Below are 21817 nucleotides of genomic sequence, written 5' to 3'. Positions count from 1 at the left end.
CCTGTTTATGGCCCTTAAGAATAGGCACCTTACATTACAAGACAGGAAGAGGTGCAATGGTGGGGCTCTGCACTGGGCTCACTACTTAGATAACTGTGTGTGGTGAAGTGCAGGATAGAGACACATTGTGGGAGCTCTGCAGACAACTCAATACTGGGGTGAAATTCTGGCACGGGTAAGGATAATGGTGCATTCCAAGAGCTCATCACAGCAATCAGTACTTACATATCTGTGTGTGGTGAAGTGCAGGATAGAGACGCATTGTGGGAGCTCTGTGGAGATCTCAATACTGGGGCAAGATTCTGCATTCCCCCCTCCCTTCTGCACTTGAATGTTCTACACACTCACAAGACATAGTAGGGTCGTCTTTATTTTTATTTTTTTATGTTTATTAATGCTTCTCATCCCTTTGTCCCCTCACTGTTGCCCTGCGGGCGCTTTGGAACAGAATGTATCTTCTGTATGAGCGCCTAACAAGCGAACAATAAATAAACAAATACTTGTTGTCACGCCTTACCTTTCCTGTTGCAAAGCACTCTGGTTATGACCTCAAGCATAAGAGAGGATTGTTGGTGGGGACCCAGGCGTGGATCACTAAGTTACCCATCCAGCAGCTCCAGAACCAGTACCCAGTCAGCATACACACGGTGCCCTGCTATATTCTGCCAGCAAGCTTCCTAGGCTGGAAGTGCCAGAGAGTCTCTGAATAAAGGACAAGCTTTGCGCCGTCCGCCTTAAAGAACGACACACGCCCTGCGAAGATGATAGGAGGGTGCCATGACAAACATCACCCAGCGTCCCGTCCATCTTTTAAGGGCATTTTTTAGGCAATCGAGCCCTCGAACCATGACCGGCTGCACCACTGTCTGTTGTCATGTTGCAGTCACTGAAGTCGTCCGACACACCTCGACCAGCGTTCCAGATCCGCCAAACAGCACGGAGACAATGATTCTTGACCCTGAGCTGCTGTGTAGGCCAGCCTGCAGCCGTCCGTCCAGCCTCGATTGCCAAACTGGCTGCCACCTGATACCCCCGTTTTAAACTCTGTCACAAGAGCTGCAAAGCGTCCTGGACCCGACTTGACGCTGTCGAGCATCAAGATCATCCCAAGCACCAGGTACATTGTGGTTCTGTCCCCCGGTCCTCTACCGAAGGCCCCTGGTGACATTTAAGTCACTTTGCTCCCTTGGTTCTGAAACCACATAACCTGGAACAGTTAAGACTAATTGCTTTACCGACTCCCCTCCTGTCAGTATCCAGAGTGCTTCTCTTTCCTACATGAACCTGTCTGTCCTCTGTGTTCCTTTACAGGGTGGGTTGTATTTTCTAGTGTGCTAGAACTGTATATTGTAATAATAATAAAGTAGATATTTTTACACAACCTTGACTGGACAGTCCCTTTTATCATTGGGTAATAATTGTATTTTGCTGTGTTGCAACTAACCAACGGTCTACGACCTTGTGGAAATAAGCCTGCCGTTTTGTAGACGTTACCAAAATTGGACAAGGAGGATTATAATTTACTTATGTTTTCAGTCTTTTCAGATCTCTTCTGGTGTACTAGCAGTGTGGGGCTGATTGATGGTTTAGAAACCGATATTCATCTGCGGACCACTGGTTCCCCGGAAGTTGATTTGTCACCCTTGTGATTTCCTCTTTTTGTAAAATACCTCTCAAAACCCTACTGGTGTACCGGAGGAGAAAAGTATAGGTAAGCAAGCAACAACTAAAAGAACCGTACACCAGCATTCCTTTGTACGCCTTTCGTTGTTTGTGCCAGTTACTTTAACCTAGTATCTTTTTCCTTAGGGATATTTGCGGAAAATCCTGCCCTGATCGTTGCTCATTCCTCGTCCACGTCACAACGGGATGGGCGATCTTGGACCTAGGTAAGTGGGGACTGTAGAGACATAAGAAGCAGGTCAATTATTCAGTAAAGTTATATAAGAAGGATATTGTGGGCCCGCCTACGCCTGTGTCCCAACAAGGTGTGTAGTAGACCCCCTCCTACACTAGCTCGATCCTGTTGTGCTCCAGAGATAAGAACATACAGTATTTGAAGAGGCTGTAACCCCCTGGACTGCCTTAAAGGACCACAGTGACTTTTAAGTGCACCTTCTCTATCTTTTGAAAGACAGTTTCATAAAAGTTAATATTTTGCTGCCGAAATCTTTGCCTGAGCACCACTGTGACAAACACAGGGTGCTCCTTTGTTCTAAAAGTCTGCTTTCTCTGTGTTTTCTCTCACTCACAGGGGTGGACTAGTAGTGTTTTTATTTGATGTGTTCATTGTGTTAGTTTAATTAAAGCTCCTATTTTTATTGAGCCTTGGTTGGACATTCTTTTGTTTTGGTCCCACATTACTCATCAAAATAACTTTATTCGGCCGTCAGGCCATCAAAGTACATCGTAGCACATCAACATTTGCTTAAGTTATCATAATACATCAAACGAACAAAAGGGCACCAAAGTTCAGATGGGGAGAGAGCCCCCCTACTCTGTGGTCCGACCACAGGTCAAGCTCCACAAGCTCAAAGCCGCTTTCGTTCACATGTACCCTTTTCCCCAGGGTGGTAAGGTTCACCCCAGATAGAACATTATTAAGTGGGGCTGATCCTTTTGGGCCAACAGATCATGGGAAGGGGTACAGGCTAATTGCAATTCCACTGTTGCTTGACCGGCCGTAACCCCGCTCTATCCAGAATGCCTTTGGCCACCTTCTTGTCCCAAAATTCTTCCCTTACAGAGTCACACTGATTCTCACCATCGCTAGCAATACCACTACAGCTTGCTATGGCAACTCTGGTCACAAAGGGACAACCCCCTGTGGTACGAAGCCAGTAAAACATTTCTTTAAGAGTGAATCCTTTGGTCCTTGCTTGTTATCAATCAGTCTTGGCACCCCGTGAAGGAATGTTGCGACACTTCTTGGCCTCCCCTGGTCACAACGGCGAGATATATTTCCCCTAAAACTGGGTCTGAATGCTCTGGGTGCTCTAATTGCCTTAGCTCTCGAGTCCAAGTTTGCCATTGGCCTTAAATCACGGGCCTTCAATACTACAGGCTTTGGTTTAGAGGTAGGGGTCAAGAGGGGTGCCTTGGGCGTTTACGGCTGGGCAGATTTGTCGACAGAAGGCTGTAACGTACAGATGTGCACATTGAGCTCACCAGAACTAGTGGCCAATGATTTGTACCCAGGAACAAGGTTGTTGCAGCTGGCCCTTTCTTCAATGGTCAATCCGCCCTGTGTAGCTTGGTTTAGGGGATGATCTGATGTAGATTGCCAGGCTCCTTTACAACAGTTGACCCATTAATGATCTCCCCCATGAGTCCCCCTTCGGCCCTCCCATGAGCCTCTACCAAGACCAGGAGTAGTGCCTTGATAGCTGCAAGTTGGAAGAGCACCTGATTACGCTTGCATCCATGGGTAGTATGGGCCTCTGTGACAGGTGGATCGGGGATTGATCAAATGGCTGCCTTGGTAAGCTTAGGGGCCCCAAATGGAGTCAGGCGGAGAAAGGAGCTAGAGCCTGATCGCGTGTTAGCCATGATCTCTCCCCAGGAGCTGCTTGTGAAACTAGGGGAGTGTTTATTATCCATCATGTCGTCAATCTCTTGGTCCATGTCCATTAGATCCAAGGGACCTGCTCCACAGATGGACAGGGTAGGAACGTCGGTGGGTTCTGGCTAGGGCAGGGACTCAGTAGCCAAGGAGTTATTCATTGTGGGAAATTGGATGTCAGTCCCTCCCCCTCCCCTTGAGACCTGTCAGGGAAATGGGGGGCTAGAGTAACACCTTCAGCCACTGGTGCTAATTGTTGCACTGCCCTGAGATTTGCCTAATCGAGGGGGTGACATTGGGTGGGCGCTGAGGGAGCCAAGGGGGGGGGGGCAGCAATTTACAAGGCGCAAAAGTTTCAGCTGGAGTTAGAAATGTGTGATCATGCCCATTACAGGAGTGGCAGGGGGTAGCAGCACAGACAAAACTCCTGTGGTGGTCAGCGGACCTTCATGAGTGAAAGAGTCTTCTCGGTCTTTGGCCACATAATCTTCTTCGGAGTGGAGGGCTGTCAATCCACCCAGATTGTTGGTCGTTTCACCTCCACGAACGTCTCCTAGTTCGGCTGTTAATACCCTTCCTAGGGCGAGTTGGGTAGCCCCCAAAAACTCATGAATCTCCTTGGTCAGAAAATGTGTCTCTCCAGTGACATTGATGTTGCTATTGTCTTTTTCCCAGGGGAAAATCCTTTTCGGTAACACGCGCCCCCCTCATGTCGGAGTAGGCGAGACCCTCGATTACTTCTCACAGCTAGAATCTTCCGCTTGGATTTAGGATCTGTAACGACATAAGCTTGCCCAATAGACTGGGGAGGGGGACTGTGAGCAGAAGAGAAGTGTGGGAAATGGGGTGGAGGCACCTCCAATAACTCTTATACCGCAAGCGGGAATGCAACATATCAGTTTTACAAGAGCGGGGAGTCACAGCCAATCATAACAGGCCCCAGCCAAACTTTGCAGCTCCCGCTCTAACCTCAGGGAGAACTCACAGGTAAACTTCCATGTTAAGCTTCCTACTTAGGGTCCCGTAGTCGACTTGTGGATGTGATCTCTTGGACACCCCCAATGTTCATGGAACACCCCCGACGGAGTGAAACACCCTGCTCACTTGGTCCTGCGGGCTTTGGCCCTGGCAGGGCCTTGGGGCACAGTAAGTCAAGAAGGGGGCAGTGGTTTAGCGCTCCAGCACTACGGCGTCCCACGGGAATCAAGCTGCAGGCCCCCAACGGAGTGAAACACCTTGCACCCTTGGTCCCGCGGCTTTGGCCCTGACAGGCCTTGGGGCACAGTAAGTCAAGAAGGGGGCAGTGGTTTAGCGCTCCAGCACTACGGCGTCCCACGGGAATCAAGCTGCAGGCCCCCAACGGAGTGAAACACCTTGCACCCTTGGTCCTGCGGGCTTTGGCCCTGACAGGCCTTGGGGCACAGTAAGTCAAGAAGGGGGCAGTGGTTTAGCGCTCCAGCACTACGGCGTCCCACGGGAATCAAGCTTCAGGCCCCCAACGGAGTGAAACACCTTGCACCCTTGGTCCTGCGGGCTTTGGCCCTGACAGGCCTTGGGTCAGGGTAAGTAAAGAAAGGGGCGGTGGCTTAGTGCTCCAGCACTACGGCGTCCCATGGGAATCAAGCTGCAGGCCCCCAACGGAGTGAAACACCCCGCGCCTATGGTCCCGCGGGCTTTGGCCCTGAGAGGCCTTGGGTCAGGGTAAGTAAAGAAGGGGGCGGTGGCTTAGCGCTACAGCGCTACAGCATCCCACGGGAATCAAGCTGCAGGCCCCCAACAGAGTGAAACACCCTGCACCCTTAGTCCACTTTACTGTTGCTGCTTAGATTGCTTCTGTATCAGATCATACCCCTCCTGAAGAGTGTAGCCTGCTCTCGGCTCCTATTACCAAAAGAGGCAAAGGCGATATACCTGTCTGGCTGTTCCTGTTTAACTGTTACCATCGGGATCCCTACTGGATTAGTAGCAGTGTGGGGCCTGTTTGCCACTTTATCCACTGCTCATCCATGTACTCCTGCAGAGAAGAAGTAATTTTGTTACACTGGCACCTCCTGGGTATTTTCTTGCATTGCCACAAAAAACTGAACGCGCCCTGTACACTCTTAGCTCGGGTGGAGCTCCCTCACTACACTCGGTCGCTTGCACAATCTCAGTCCCAGATACCTCAGGGTGGGGTGCGCAGTATAAATAATAAACAAACAAACAAACAAACAATTTAATGGGAAATATTGACGCTCGTCCAAAGGTTCACCAGCGCCCTCTGGATTTGACTGCTAACAAATTAACATAATGGCATACATGCTTTTTTATATGAAGGGTGCTTGATATAGTGAAAAAACACAATTCTATTTTCAACATACCAAGTGTTATGGCGCAGATGTACCATGAGAGGTCATTTGCACCACTAATGGCCTATGGGTAGTTTTGCCCTTCAGTAATGTAACTATCAGCATTCCACAAAGAGGAACATTCACTGCCACATCCCGGAGATATTGTGTCGCCGTGCAAAGGCTGTGTTCTAGAAATTAGGATCTGGGATGGTCCCAGTCCCAGTCTCATGTGCAATTCTCATCGCTGTAGTCTCTGTTTGACTCTCATCGCTTGGGCAATCAAGTGTAGTCTCTGACTCTCATCTCTTGGGCAATCAAGTGTAGTCTCTGTTTGACTCTCATCGCTTGGGCAATCAAGTGTAGCCTCTGTTTGACTCTCATCACTTGGGCAATCAAGTGTATTTACTCAGATTGGTTTGATCATATTTGGAATTCAACCTCAACAAGGAAGTCTTGCAACATACACGAGAGGTCTATGGTATCAATCGTGCTATAAAAGATTCATTAATTAATAAAATGTATTGTACTGGGGAAAATGTGTATTCACATACTGGCCCGTATATATTATTGATATAACGTGAGATTCTGTCTACAGATAGTGTCTGTGGATGCAATGGTCACCTCTAGAAAGGCGTTGGCTGAGCCTACGGTCGTCAAGACCAGTTTCAGAATTATGAAATTTACACAATGTTCCTCTACTCAGATGCTTTTGGATTGGGTTGCGGTGTGAGATTTTTGGGTTTATATTCCAATTTAAAATCAATTAAATGTTTGGGACAAATCCAATATCTCTTGCCTTCTTTTATGTTCTCCCTTTCTTGTCAGCCGGGGGTGGATATGAAATCCTATTAACTAAAAAGCAATTTCTGCAGATAAGAAAATAAGTTCTCGGAATTAGACTTCGAGCCATTAAATGAAGACTGAGGCCTGGTTGTGGGAGATGTCAAAGTTGACTGTCTTAGATCACATTTCCATTACACCGAGAGCTGGGAAAAGGGATGTAGACATGATCAGGGCTGGTTAACAATAGTAAAGCAGCCAGTAAGAGTACAGCAGTGTGTCTGCCCTGGTGCAAAGTTTCAGTTCATCTACTCTTTTGTCTGCAGACACCCAATATTGCATCTGTTTACTCCCCTTGTATCAAGGATACAGTGTTGAGCCGCATCGGCTTGCAGCATCTCAGGCTGGAACATCGTACTTATTTTACCAACGTTTGAGAGGGGCACGCCAGGATATGGTATGGTATTGTTTATTGATAAACCGTCTATACACAGGCAAGTGTTTGAAAGCGCTCTAGGAGTATGGAAACATGGGGGAACAAACAACAGTCGGTCAGGCCCTTGAAATGCTGAGACGATAATAGTTGGCACAGGCAGAGTAAGTGTGTAAAATACATTTAACAGTTTGAGATACAGCAAATAGGGCACAGCGATTCAGCAGTATTACCAGTGCAATTAATGGGTGAAGACAAGGGACAACAGACAGACGATCTTCAGGCACAGTGTGTACGGTGCATGCAAGTGCACAGACGGTCGCAGGGAGGGTGAGGCCCAAGTGCACCCGGTCGGTGGAGACTAGGGTAAGTGAAGAGAGAGCCACTCTCTTGGGTTATTTCTCAAATGCAGTGAGTGTGGGTGGGGTGTAGGGCCCTGAGGCAAGTGCGATGAGAGGACTGGCGGGGGTGCCTCTGAGACTGTGAGACTCTGAGGTACACCAGGCGGCCAGTCAGCAAGCTTTAAGGAAAAGGAGGGAGAGAGGGAAAGAGCAGAGAACTAGGTAAGCAGGGTAGAGGGAGAGAGAAGGAGGAGGAGAAGAGGAAGGTCTTTGGGAGTTTCCGGTACTTAAGAAGATCAGGCTCAAGTTGGAGAGTGGCAGGGAGGCTACTCCAGAGGGAGGAACCCGCTGAGGATAAGGATCTCCCTCCAAATCTCTGCTTGGAGAACAGGCTCACTCGCAGAAAGCTGGAGGTAGATGAGCGGAGGGCTTGTGAGGGACAGTGTTTAGGCAGCGTTGCAGACAGATAGGTTCCAGGTCCGAGAAAGCCTTGCGAACAATGCAGAGGGTCTTGAACTTGATCCTTGCAGCCACAGGGACCCAATGAAGAGATTTCAGCACCGGAGAGATGCAGTCCCTGGGCTTTAGGCCAAGGATAAGTCTTGTGGTTCTGTTCTGGATGAGTTGCAGAGGGCACAGGGCAGAAGAAGGGAGGTTGTGGAAGAGGCTGTTGCAATAGTCCAGCCTAGCGCAAACCATGGCTCTGGAGACAGTGAGTCGCTGGGGAAAAGTGAGAAAAGGTAGAGTACCTCCAAAGAGGTGTAGCTGATAGTTAGACTTTTTAGAGATGTCCAAAATGTGAGAGGAGAAGGAGAGAGTGGAGTAAAGAATGACCCCAAGGTTTCTTGCCTCGCAGGTGGGTGCGAGCGCAGGACCAAGGGAGGCCGGCCAGAGTGAAAATGGGAAAGCGGGAGCAGGGGTCCCAATGCGAACAATCTCAGTCTTACTGGCGTTGAGGCAGAGGTTGTTTGCAGCACACCATGACTCAATAGCGGACAGTCAGCTATGCGCAAGGAGGAGGAGGAGGCAGCCGAGGGTAGCCTGAAAGATAGTTGCGTGTCATCCGCATAACACTGGAAGTTAGAGGTGAAAGTGGCAATCACCTGAGCCAGGGCATCCATATAGACCTTGAAGAACCAGGAGAATAGGTTAGATCCCTGGGGAATGCCACAGGTTGAGAGAGCTATAGTCGAGAGAAAGGCTCAGAGTTCCACCTGGGATGGGTGGTCGGAGGGGAAGGAGGTTAACCACGCCAGAGACTGACCTGTGACTCCCAGGGTGTCACAGAGACGTGCGATTAGGATGTTGTGGTTAACCGTGTCAAAGGCAGAGGAGAGGTCAAGGAGAATGAGGACAGAGGGAGTGTTAGTGTCAATATTTGAGAGCAGGTCTTAACGGGTGTTCAGAAGAGCAGTTTCCGTGCCTCTGGATGCTCTGAAGCCAGACTGATTTTCGTGGAAGCAACCAATAGATTCAGTGTGGAGAGTAAGCTGGGAGATAGCCAACTTCTCCAGGAGTTTTCCCTGGAAAGGAGTGATAGAGATAGGGCAGTAGTTTGCTGGAAAGGCGGGGTCGGCAGAGGGTTTTTTGAGAATATGGTGCACAAAGGAGTGCTTAAAGGCAGTTGGCAAAACTCAGTGAAAAAGGAGAGATTGTAGAGATCAGCCAAGGATGTGGCGAGGGAGTCAATATTGTCTTTAAAGGTTTTAGAGGGGTAAGGGTCCACCTGTTTGGATGAAGCCTTTATAGATCGGACTTGTCTGGTGACCTCATCAGGTGTGACGGGTGAGAGGGAAGAGTGGGTAAGTGCAGGGGGGCCAAGGGAGGCTCCGGTGTTGGTGTATGCTGTGGTGTGGAAGAGAGGGTTGAAAGGATGTCTTGGGTTTTTGAGGTGAACTGTGCAGCCAGGGCCGAGCAACGTTCCTGGGTGGGTGTGACAGAAGAAGAGGCTGCTACAGGATTGGCCAGTTCCTTACAGACTTTGAAAAGTTTGGCCGTGTTGTTTGATGCTGAGGAGATGCTGAGGAGATGCAGGCTTGAATAAAGACTCTTTTCTTGGAGCGAATGCAGCGTCGATATTGCCTTTGAAGGAGGCGGCAGGCCAGTTTGTCGCCCTACGCATTCCATTTCTGCTCAGCTGCCCTACACTTGCGTTTAAGGGCAGCCAGGCCGGAGTCATACCAAGAGTTGCACTTTTTGGAAGGCTTCAGTCGGACCCTCGTGACAGGGGCAAGAGTGTCAAGAGTGTTGGAGATAGAGCGATTGAGGTTAGTGAGGGCTGTGTCAGGGTGGGAGTCAGTCGAAGGAATGGGTGGAGGAGAGTAGGTGGAGGCAAAGGCAGCCACTGTCACTGTTTTCATGGGTCTGGTAACTCTGAAGCCCAGTGGCTCTGCTGGATGTATTGCTGCAAGAGGAGAGGAGAGCTTCAGGTGTGTTGAGAGAAGAGAGTGGTCAGTCCAGGAGAGGGAGGTAGTGAGAGGGATAGAGGGGGGATGTCAGTATAGATGAGAGCATCCAAGGTGTGGCCCGCGATGTGTGTGGGGCCAGAGTGTAGGATAGAGCGGAAGAGACAGTTGCAAAGGCTACAGAAAGGACCTGAGGAGTCAGGAGAGTCCAGATGGATGCTCAGATCACCCACCAGGAGGAGTTGCGAGGAGGAGGAGAGTAGGGAGGAGACCAGATCATCCCATTCCGAGAGGAAGAGCGTGGACTGACCTGGTGGCCGATAGAAGGTGGCCATAATGAGAGATGATTTAGGGGAGAGTGAGAGTCCGCAAACTAAACACTCAAAGGAGGAGTCCGCCTGAGTAGGGATGATGGACACAGGTATCCACTCTGGGAAGATAAGCGCCACTGCCCAATCTGTCTTCTTAGGCCTGGGCTCAGAGAAGGTTTTGTTGCCTTCAGGCAGGAGTGTATCAAAGCTTGTGACAGAGCTATCCTTGAACCATATCTCTGTGATGGCGAGCACATGAAGATCCATGAGTTAGAGGAGGTTGCAGATGTCGGACGAGTGTTTGTTTGAGACATTTGAGGTTGCAGATGAATTCATCCGTGCACTGATCCAGTGAGCTGGGATACCTGGTCATACTGCGTATGAGATATCCTGTCAGCTTGCTTAGATCCCAAAAAATGTCATGGTGGTTCAGATCCTCATACCTCCTCTGCACGCATTGCAAGCTTCGCCTGACTTAAAGGGATCCTGTACTCAGGTTGCTTCTGGAGTGGCATAAGGGTGCATAATTATGTATGTTGTGTGAAAAATGAAAACTCTGGTCTTCCATGCAGGATGGGCAAAATAAAGTTAAGGCCATACTCATGTTTCTCAACGTTTGTGTGACAATTTATGTGTGTTCTTTTCGAGGTATTGCTGTAAACAAGGTAGCATTTAAGCATATGAAACTCAACCAAAGCCTTAATAAATATGTATATTAACTAAACCTGGGAAGGTATGTGGTCAAGTGCTTGAACTGCCCAAATCCTAGTTTCACCACTTAGCCAAAGTGTGGGATCCTGGTCAAATCATATATTTCACTGTGTTTTATCTGGATGCTCTGTAAGTGGTTCAGTTCATATGTTATATCAATATGCTTTTTGATTTTAATATATATAAAAAGCCTCATACATGGTTAATTAACTACAGAGTTGCTCCATCTATAAAAATTGTAGTGCAATTCATGTGTTTGTCACCCGGCTAACTCATGATACCTTCTTGCCATGTCACTTCTCACTGATGACACTCCTTGCAATGCCCTTTTCTGTGAAGCTACTTCTCCTGGTGACTCCAAGTATCGCAGACTGATGACGCTCCTTGCCATGCCCTTTTCTGTGAAGTGACTTCTCCTGGTGACTCCAAGTATCGCAGACTGATGACGCGCCTAGCCATGCCCTTTTCTGTGAAGTCACTTCTCCTGGTGACACCAAGTATCGCAGACTGAGGACGCTCCTTGCCATGCCCTTTCCTGTGAAGCCACTTCTCCCAGTGACTCCAAGTATCGCAGACTGATGACGCTCCTTGCCATGCCCTTTTCTGTGAAACCACTTCTCCCGGTGACTCCAAGTATCGCAGACTGATGACGCTCCTTGCCATGCCCTTTTCTGTGAAGCCACTTCTGCTGGTGACTCCAAGTATCGCAGACTGATGATGCTCCTTGCCATGCCCTTTTCTGTGAAGTCACTTCTCCCGGTGACGCCAAGTATCGCAGACTGATGATGCTCCCTGCCATGCCTTTTTCTGTGAAGTCACTTCTCCTGGTGACTCCAAGTATCGCAGACTGATGGTGCTCCTTGCCATGCCCTTTTCTGAGAACTCACTTCTCCTGGTGACTCCAAGTATCGCAGACTGATGACACCAAGTATCGCAGACTGATGACGCTCCTTGCCATGCCCTTTCCTGTGAAGCCACTTCTCCCAGTGACTCCAAGTATCGCAGACTGATGACGCTCCTTGCCATGCCCTTTTCTGTGAAACCACTTCTCCCGGTGACTCCAAGTATCGCAGACTGATGACTCCTTGCCATGCCCTTTCCTGTGAAGCCACTTCTCCCAGTGACTCCAAGTATCGCAGACTGATGACGCTCCTTGCCATGCCCTTTTCTGTGAAACCACTTCTCCCGGTGACTCCAAGTATCGCAGACTGATGACGCTCCTTGCCATGCCCTTTTCTGTGAAGTCACTTCTCCCGGTGACACCAGGTATCGCAGACTGATGACGCTCCTTGCCATGCCCTTTTCTCTGAAGCCACTTCTCCTGGTGACTCCAAGTATCGCACGCTGATGACGCTCCTTGCCATGCCCTTTTCTTTGTAGTCACTTCTCCTGGTGACTCCAAGTATCGCAGACTGATGATGCTCCTTGCCATGCCCTTTTCTGTGAAGCCACTTCTGCTGGTGACGCCAAGTATCGCAGACTGATGATGCTCCTTGCCATGACTTTTTCTGTGAAGTCACTTCTCCTGGTGACTCCAAGTATCGCAGACTGATGGTGCTCCTTGCCATGCCCTTTTCTGTGAACTCGCATCTCCTGTTAACTCCAAGTATCGCAGACTGATGACGCTCCTTGCCATGCCCTTTTCTGTGAAGTCACTTCTCCCGGTGACACCAAGTATCGCAGACTGATGACGCTCCTTGCCATGCCCTTTTCTCTGAAGCCACTTCTCCCGGTGACTCCAAGTATTGCACGCTGATGACGCTCCTTGCCATGCCCTTTTCTGTGAAGCCACTTCTCCTGGTGAATCCAAGTATTGCACGCTGATGACGCTCCTTGCCATGCCCTTTTCTGTGAAGCCACTTCTCCCGGTGACTCCAAGTATCGCAGACTGATGTCTCTCCTTGCCATGCCCTTTTCTGTGAAATCACTTCTCCTGGTGACTCCAAGTATCGCAGACTGATGATGCTCCTTGCCTTGCCATGCCCTTTTCTGTGAAGTCACTTCTGCTGGTTGTGAACGCATTTGCATATTAGGAGGTTTTCATGACTTTTCCCCGTAGGGCATGGACAGAGCTCTAACAGGTGAGTGTCCTGCATGTCCTACATTTTTTTTATTTTTTTTTATTTTCTTGAGCTGTGTATGTGCTAAAATGCCATCTGCCAATAGTGTTGCCAAAAATGTTGAGATGGCATTTGGTTGTTTGGAATGACAACATATGGAACCTCGTGCATTGCAGGCCACATCTGATGTGCTACCAAAGTGTCCCGCAAAACTATTTTGTAAAGTTGGCCACCAGACACAACAAAAATAGAAAAGGGGCTCTTCTGAGAACTGCCTTCCCCACTATCCTGATGGCCATTTTACTTGTGCAAAAAAACGTTTCTCATAGCAGGAACCGAGCCTTTTTTCCACACTAAAATGTAGAAACTTGAAGTTATGCCATTTTGCAAGAGTAATGCCAGGAGTTGTGGGTCATACCATGTGGTAACAGCTTGCAGCCCTCATTAAAGGCCCTCTCTGTGCTTCGTCCTACCAATGTAGCAGCAGGCCATTGTCGCTGTTATGGCCTGCAGATCCTGACTTTGCTGCCTAAGTAAAAGATGTGTTTCTATTATGACTGGACGCCTTAACAGACCAACCCTTAGTTCATACCTTGAGCTAGGAGCATAGCTCAGGCGCTATGCGCTTGTCTTGGAACTAAGACAATGCCAAGCGACTTGCTTCTTACCCAATCCTGCTCTTAGAGGTTGGACTCCAGCATGACACGTGACTTGTTTTATGTAAATATGTGCTTAGGTTCACACTGAGGCCTCGCCATGAATCTGGTGGTATCTGGAAACAAGAGGTTGCATTATGAATACCACGTGTTTTTTTGGGGAGTTTGGATTGGCTGGACTATTTACTGCATGGGCTGCATTTGACGGGACTGATTGGAGGTTTAACCCATGCATTCCACTCCATGTACGTCATGCAACCTCAGCCCATTGTTATGCGGAGCAATTAATAGCGGAGGCATTAAAAACCGCCCCAGTTTTTTACCATCACCCTCGTGGGGGCCATAGTGGGAATTAATCTTCCTCAAACCCACACAGAGAAGAATTATGCCAGATATTGTGGTACACGCTGCTTTACCCACTAGTATCATTCAAAGGCAATCACAGGAGGAGCTGAGGGGCATGCAGTTTTACTACGTTAAGTGGGAGAGGCAGCACGGCTTTAAGTGGGGCGGGGCTAGCCAGAGCAGAGCCCCGGCAGGCTCTGACAATTGTGTCCGACGCAAGGCCGTACTGGGACTCCCTAATGTCCCCTGCTATCCTATCCCCAGCCCACTAGAACCCAAGGCCTTTTTCTAAAGCCCAAAGCTCCCACGTATACGTGAGAGCTTTGGGCTTTAGAAAAAAAGCCTTGCCTAAATACCTCCTGTTAGGCCACAGCCCTTTTGCAAAATAACAGGCTGCATTCAGCAAAGGCAAGTGTTCTCTTAATTGCGGCGCCCCACCCCTTTTCGACCACGCCACTTTAAGCACTGGATACATATTATACATATATTACAAAGGTACCTGGATCAGGGTTCGTGCAGCGCTTGTGCTTTCTGCAGCCTTCGCAGCACTTCGCTCTTCCTGTGCAGTCCCCGTCATCTGTGCAGTTATCTGGTTCCTGATTATCTGTACAGGGGAGCTTGGCAACTGGACACGCACCCGGTTTTACTATCACAGGGAGCATAAAATACATTCTTTTTAATCATCTATAATTATTTCCACACATTCTCCGCAAAATATCTAAGTGTTATTTATTTCAAAAGTCTGCAGCGGAACTTGCATATTCAGTGGGTAGTGAGGTTTACTTAGCTAGCGGAGAGGCGGGACAGGCAGGATTGTAAGTGCAGTGGCAGAGAAAAGTGAGCCATTGGTAAATTTGGAGCCGGATGACAGAGACACTACTGGCAAAGTGAGCCACAAGCAGAGTGCCATCATTACCCAGGCTAAGTGCTTTACTGTCCGGGTGTGCCCCCATTACCCAGGCTAAGTGCTTTACATGAAGGTTGTGTCCCCATTATCCAGGCTAAGAGCTTTACTGACAGAGTGTGTCCCCATTATCCAGGCTAAGTGCTTTACTGACAGGGTGTGTCCCCATTATCCAGGCTAAGTGCTTTACTGACAGGGTGTGTCCCCATTATCCAGGCTAAGTGCTTTACTGACAGGGTATGTCCCCATTACCCAGGCTAAATGCTTTACATGAAGCCACACTTAGACGGAACTATGTAGGTCAGCATGTTAAACCTCATATAACCCACTAACCAATATAAGCTCAAACTCTCTGCATACTTATATCACTGAAAAACTCACACAACCATCTCTCGCACAACAAGCCGCACACACTTCACCACACCAAAACACATAAGCTACACCAACAGCACACGCGGACTGACACCGATCCAATACTTGCACCAAAGATCAGCACCCGGTGTCCACCGAGTTGGTGGTACCACCCCTCTCACTATCCTACTCCCTCTTCACCTTACTAACCCATCCCACCTTCTCGTTTACAGATCTGCCAGAGCGCCTGGGGACCAATTCCATTGGTGACGGTGCGCTATATAAGTACCTTTAACAGAACATAACATAACATAACATAACATAACATAACATAACATGAAGGGTGTGTCCCCATTATCCAGGCTTTAGTGCTTTACATACAGGGTGTATCCCCATTACCCAGGCTAAGTGCTTTACAGATGGGGTGTGTCCCCATTACCCAGGCTAAGTGCTTTACAGACATGGTGTGTACCCATTACCCAGGCTAAGTGTTTTACAGACAGGGTGTATCCCCATTACCCAGGCTAAGTGCTTTACAGACAGGGTGTGTACCCATTATCCAGGATAAGTGCTTTACATGAAGGGTGTGTCCCCATTATCCAGGCTAAGTGCTTTACAGACAGGGTGTGTCCCCATTATCCAGGCTAAGTGCTTTACAGACAGGGTGTGTCCCCATTATCCAGGCTAAGTGCTTTACTGACAGGGTGTGTCCCCATTATCCAGGCTAAGTGCTTTACAGACAGGGTGTGTCCCCATTATCCAGGCTAAGTGCTTTACTGACAGGGTGTGTCCCCATTATCCAGGCTAAGTGCTTTCCAGACATGGGGCCTGATTCATGGAATCTTTAGCACACTTTGCACTGGTGCAAAGTGACTTTAACTGCCAACAAACACTGTGATTCACGGAGCGATGCAAATTGTATTTTTGTTGTGCAATGCCAGTGCAAAGTGTATTTTTTGCAGTGCGAAGTCACTTTGCACTGTGCTACAAATTCCATGAATCGGGCCCTTGGTATCCCCAGTAACCAGGCAAAGTGCTGTATATGCACAGTGTACCCCCCCCCCCATTACCCAGGGTAAGTCCTTTACATGCAGGGTGTATCCCCATCACCCAGCTTAAGTGCTTAACATGCAGGGTGTGTCCTCATCACCCAGCTTAAGTGCTGTATGTACAGTGTGCCCCAATGCCTAGGCTGTCCCATTGTGACAGCTAAGTGCTTTACATACAGGGTATATCCCCATCACCCAGGGTAAGTGCTTTATATAGTGTGCCCCCAATACCCAGGCTGTCCCATTGTACAGGTTATGTGCTTTACATGAATGGTGTGTCCCATCACCCAGCTTAAGTGCTTTACATGCAGGGTGTGTCCTCATTACCCAGCTTAAGTGCTGTATGTACAGTGTGCCCCCAATGCCCAGGCGGTCCCATTGTGACAGCTAAGTGCTTTACATGCAGGGTATCCCCATCTCACAGGGTAAGTGCTTTATATAGTGTGCCCCCAATAGCCAGGCTGTCCCATTGTACAGGTTATGTGCTTTACATGAAGGGTGTGTCCCCATCACCAAGCTTAAGTGCTTTACATGCAGGGTGTGTCCTCATTACCCAGCTTAAGTGCTGTATGTACAGTGTGCCCCCAATGCCCAGGCTGTCCCATTATCCAGGCTAAGTGCTTTACAGACAGGGTGTGTCCCCATTACCCAGGCTAAGTGCTTTACAGACAGGGTGTGTCCTCATTATCCAGGCTAAGTGCTTTCCAGACATGGCAAGAAAAATACTACCTTTCCTCTCCTTCACACACAAAACACTCACTATCGTCGGCCTCATCATGTCAAGTATCGACAATGCAAACAGCCTGTACCTCGGTATACCGGAATACCTACTGAAGAAGCTACAACGGATCCAAAACACAGCAGCCAGACTACTCCTCAAACTATCCAGAAGAGACCACATCACCCCGGCCCTAAAAACACTACACTGGTGCCCAGTAAAACACTGTATCACCTTCAAAACAATGTACATAACGCACAGGGCAATCTGCAGACAAGGAGCAGAATTCCTACAAAAGAAAATAACAATCTACAAACCAAAGAGACCGCTCAGGTCAACCAACGAAACCCGACTGGGACTAAAACCTTACATCAAGAAAAAACTCGGAGGCACCGCCTTCTACCACTTAGCCACAAAAACCTGGAACAACATCCCAAAAGTAATAAGGAACACCAAAGATCACCTTAAATTCAGAAAATTACTAAAAACCAGGCTCTTCAACACCAGAGACTAAAAACCGAAACAACAGTAAGACAAATGACTCAACAGGAAAGGACATTTACAAGCCCCTAGAACTGACAGAAGTACTCTGAGCACTAGTAGGGCTGGCACTGAACACAGGGGTCCACCTTCGAGAACTATGTACCACGGGGCTGTGGAATGGATGAGATACCACCAATCACCACACAATCTGAAGTATGAACACTAGCAGGTGCGCTGGTCATGTGGGTGGGGGTGAGGAGCATGCAAAGTTACTGAGGGAGCTGATGGAGGGGACAGCCTTCTGAGGCACAAGGTGCGCAAGCACCCAGTCGTGTATGATTACACAAATTCAACTGGTCAATCCAGGGTAGAGATACCAACTAGCCAATACCACTAACAATTTCCTTCTCTGCATACACCTCTCAAACTCCAAACCAAACACAACCACAAACCTCCAGCACAACAAACCACACAAACTTCACTACACTGCAACAACAAAACAAAAACACACATAGACTTGCACATCAGCACACGATGACTCCCGGCCGCATACACCCCAGGCCCAGCCGACGGAACCACCGGGCTGAGGCTGCCAACAGCACATCACTGCAATCTTGCACTTTTCCAGCCTCCACCCACGAACCCACCTCTCCCTCCCTCTTTCAGAGCCGCCAGAGCACCAGGGGACCACTCCGGTGGTGATAGTGCATGGTACAAATGTCCTTTAACATTAACATTAACATGGGGCCTGATTCATGGAATCTTTAGCACACTTTGCACTGGTACAAAGCGAATTTAACTGCCAACAAACACTGTGATTCACGGAGCGATGCAAAGTGTATTTTTGTTGTGCAATGCCAGTGCAAAGTGTATTTTTGCAGTGGAAAGTCACTTTGCACTCTGCTACAAATTCCATGAATCGGGCCCTTGGTATCCCCAGTACCCAGGCAAAGTGCTGTATATGCGCAGTGTAGCCCCCATTACCCACGGTAAGTACTTTACATGCAGGGTGTATCCCCATCACCCAGCTTAAGTGCTTTACATACCAGGTGTGTCCTCATTGCCCAGCTTACGTGCTTTACATGCAGTGTGTGTTCTCATTATCCAGGCAAAGTGCTTTACATGCAGGGTGTGTGCTTTATATAGTGTGCCCCCAATACCCAGGCTGTCCCATTGTACAGGTTATGTGCTTTACATGAAAGGTGTGTCCTCATTACCCCTAGTAAGTGCTTTACATGCAGGGTGTGTCCCTATTACCCAGGATAAGTGATTTATATGGTGTGCCCCCAATACCCAGGCTGTCCCATTGTACAGGCTAAGTGCTTTACATGCAAGCTGTATCTGCCCATCACATGTGCTAGATAAGGTGCATCGCCACTGCACAGGCTCAATGCTTTACAGGCAGGGTGAAGCCACATTTGCCGGAAGAGTAGATGCACCTTGTGTGCCGTGTTCGTGTAAGTTCCCACGTCTACTGGCAAGAGGTGCTCAAATGACACAGCTGTGGTGCTTGTCTCTCTCAACTCACATGTTTAGTCGGAAAACTCACATGTTTAGTCGGAATTCAAATTATTTGGCTTTATTGCGCTCTCGTACATGAGAGTTATGTTAATGTTAAAGGAAATTTGTACCGCGCACTATCTCTACCGGATTGGTCCCCTGGCGCTCTGGCGGCTCCGAGAAAGGCTCTGAGAAAGGGAATAAGCTGGAAAAGTGCAAGAGAGCAGTGATGTGCTGTTTGCAGCCTCAGCCCAATGGGTCCGTTGACTGGGCTTGGGGTGTTTTACGGTCGGTAGTCATTGTGTGCTGTTGTGCGAGTCTATGTGTGGTTTGTTTTGCTGTTGCAGTGTAGTGAAGTTTGTGCGGATTGTTGTGTTGTAGGCTTGTGGTTTTGTTTGGTTAGAGTTATAGAGGTGTATGCAGAGGGGTGAAATTGTTAGTGGATCGGTTCATTGGCATTGCTGTCCTTGCAGTTAAGTCTAGGTGTGGTTCTTGCTATCATTCACTATCCTATCTAGATGTGAGGCAGGCTAGTGATCACTATTACATCTTAGTGTGGCACATACTAACATTCAATTTCTATCTATATGTGACGCGGGCTAAGTTAAGAGTGTGGTTTCTTGGCGCTAAGATGTTAAACAGATACATTTGATCCTCCTTGAGGTCTATACGGATCTTGATTGCCACCAGAAGTCCTTACCTTTCGGTGTGCAGGCCCTCCTACAGGTAGAGCAACAGCAGTGTTGAGTCTCAGAACAATTCCTGTCGGTCTGGCACTCGTCCGGAGCAACAAAGGCAAGTGCACATATGCTTCTGTCATAAGAGGGGCAGGAATTCAAATTACCTGAAAAAGAAAATGGCCGCCAGGAAATCAGAGCCGTGTGTGAGCCTGTAGTGCGACTACTGACATCTGCACATGCCTGATGTTGCTTTACCTATGCACAGTTTATTAATTGATACTGAGTCTGTGTTTACTGTTCTGAAGAAAAAAAAAACGTTTTATAATGAACTCATGATCATTGCTAGGACATGATCTGTAAACATAGTTTTCACTGATGCATTACAATGCTCAAAATAATAGTAGCCTTATTCTTATACAGCGTTCTCCTGTTGCTTTTTTCCTACAAGATACCAAAGAATCACGTTTCTCTGATCCCTTGTCATATTTCATTCTTCAGGGTTCCTTTAATTGCCTGACTTGTAGATCAGGGTGAAGAGAGCAAAGGTCCCCTGAAACTACATTCCTCAGCGTTAAATAAGATCGCCCTGTGGATAAAGTCGCTGGCATGACCCGAGCAGCTTCTATCATTGTATCCAGCTAAAAGCAAATGACAGCCTTGTGCCCGGTCCCACACAATTATAGTACTCCCCTCTCCTCCAGCTATCCAACTTGCATGGGGAGGAGGGATGAACACCTGTGTCCTCTCAGCTCTGTGTTGAAGAGTACTTTTATTTCATTTCATTTTTATATAGCGCCGGTAGCCCAAGGGCATCAGGGCGCTTTAAACGAACAGATACGCACATAGAACACAGAAAGAGGCCAGTCCAAAGCTGAACCCTGAAGATGTCCCTGATCCAACTTATCCCGGTTTAATCATCTGATTTTAGCAGCCATAACTCAATGAAAGCCACTCAGAGACGTAATTGTGCAGAAAACAAAAGCTTTTATTTTTTCAGCAAGCTTGGAGAATTCCTTGTGCCAAAGGTGAACTTGTATTACCACCTGTAGTCTTAATTGTGTGTAGTGGTCCCTAAGGGCCCTGCACAGGATTCTGCCTAACAGGGATATATGTTACTTTAAGTGTTACATTGTGTTTACACTGATACATTTAAGATTTGCACGTGTGCAGGAAGATACATGTCAAAATCACAAATTAAATATAAATACAATCTGGTTATGGTGTGCCACGAAGCACCTAGAAGCTGGGCAACAAGGAGCTTCATAAATGCACATGTGAGAAAGGAGATTTTTCATGAAGTAACCACTATAAAGAGGACACAGTAGTTCTAAACATTCATGCACTGACATACATACATGGGAAAATGTACAATTCTGTGTGCTGTGTTATTTTCATAGTTTAACCAAACTGCAGTCAGGGTTGCAAAGTGAATTCTGAGTGACTGAAAAAACTGGTTTGGCAAGGATTGAAGGACAGAGGAAGGGCAGCTGTGACAATGATTAAATAGTCACACACACATGCAGGGCCGGGGCAGGGGGGTTATGGCATGGCAGTATCGCAGAAAGGAGATACAATCTTTGATGTACATGAGAGCATGTTATTCATTGTTCAGATAGGTCTGGCCATCTGTTCACGGCTGAGTAATAAACCTGGACTGAAGGAATGCCTGAGGTCAGTGTTAACAGATACTTTATGGGCTTCAATTATTCTCTCAGAGGATGTCTGAAGCCCATGAGTGTTGAATTGGTAGTCATTTAGATTAGAGTATTCCAAGGACGGCAGTAAGTCGGGGTGGGTGAGATAGTTCTCACCAGTTCATCTTACCTATTTACTCTTGTCCCCTCCCCATATTGTTTCAAGTTTTCATGCAAAACATGTGCAGTTACATTTGGGGTTAGAAGGCCCCAGGCCAGCTGAAACTCGTACTGAATAACATTTGTTTAAATATGTAACTATGTGATGATGTCACAACCTACCACTGACAATTCCTAAAAGGGGATGCGCTCTACACATGAGCTGAAGATGATAGTAAAGATATTTGCGGCCAATGAGAATGGGGGTATTGGAAAAGATTTGATTTCTTTTGTATAGGTTTTGATCAATCATGTGTGGGGTGGTTTCGAATAAGATATAACTGTTGCAAAAATGTATATAATGTGTATATAATGTGTCAACTTGTGTGCTTCAGGAAGACTCAG

The 21817-nt window shown here is 47.9% G+C and overlaps 1 protein-coding gene across 2 annotated transcripts in view; it reads right to left on the bottom strand.

Moving 5' to 3' along the window:
* The window catches only part of LOC138452547 (uncharacterized), a 172052-nt gene that overhangs the window by 103616 nt on the left and 46619 nt on the right, over positions 1 to 21817 (bottom strand). For both annotated transcript variants that reach the window (XM_069604993.1, XM_069604992.1), the window contains exons 2-3: positions 19640 to 19783; positions 14434 to 14580 (exon numbers count right to left, since the gene is read on the bottom strand). In XM_069604993.1, coding sequence (XP_069461094.1) covers positions 14434 to 14580; positions 19640 to 19783 — 291 coding nt within the window. The remainder of the gene's footprint in view (positions 1 to 14433; positions 14581 to 19639; positions 19784 to 21817) is intronic.

This window comes from Ambystoma mexicanum, chromosome 4p (genome assembly GCF_040938575.1).
Source record: "Ambystoma mexicanum isolate Mex_15411 chromosome 4p, UKY_AmexF1_1, whole genome shotgun sequence".
NCBI lineage: Eukaryota > Metazoa > Chordata > Amphibia > Caudata > Ambystomatidae > Ambystoma > Ambystoma mexicanum.
This window is presented reverse-complemented; position numbering and strand designations above follow the sequence as displayed.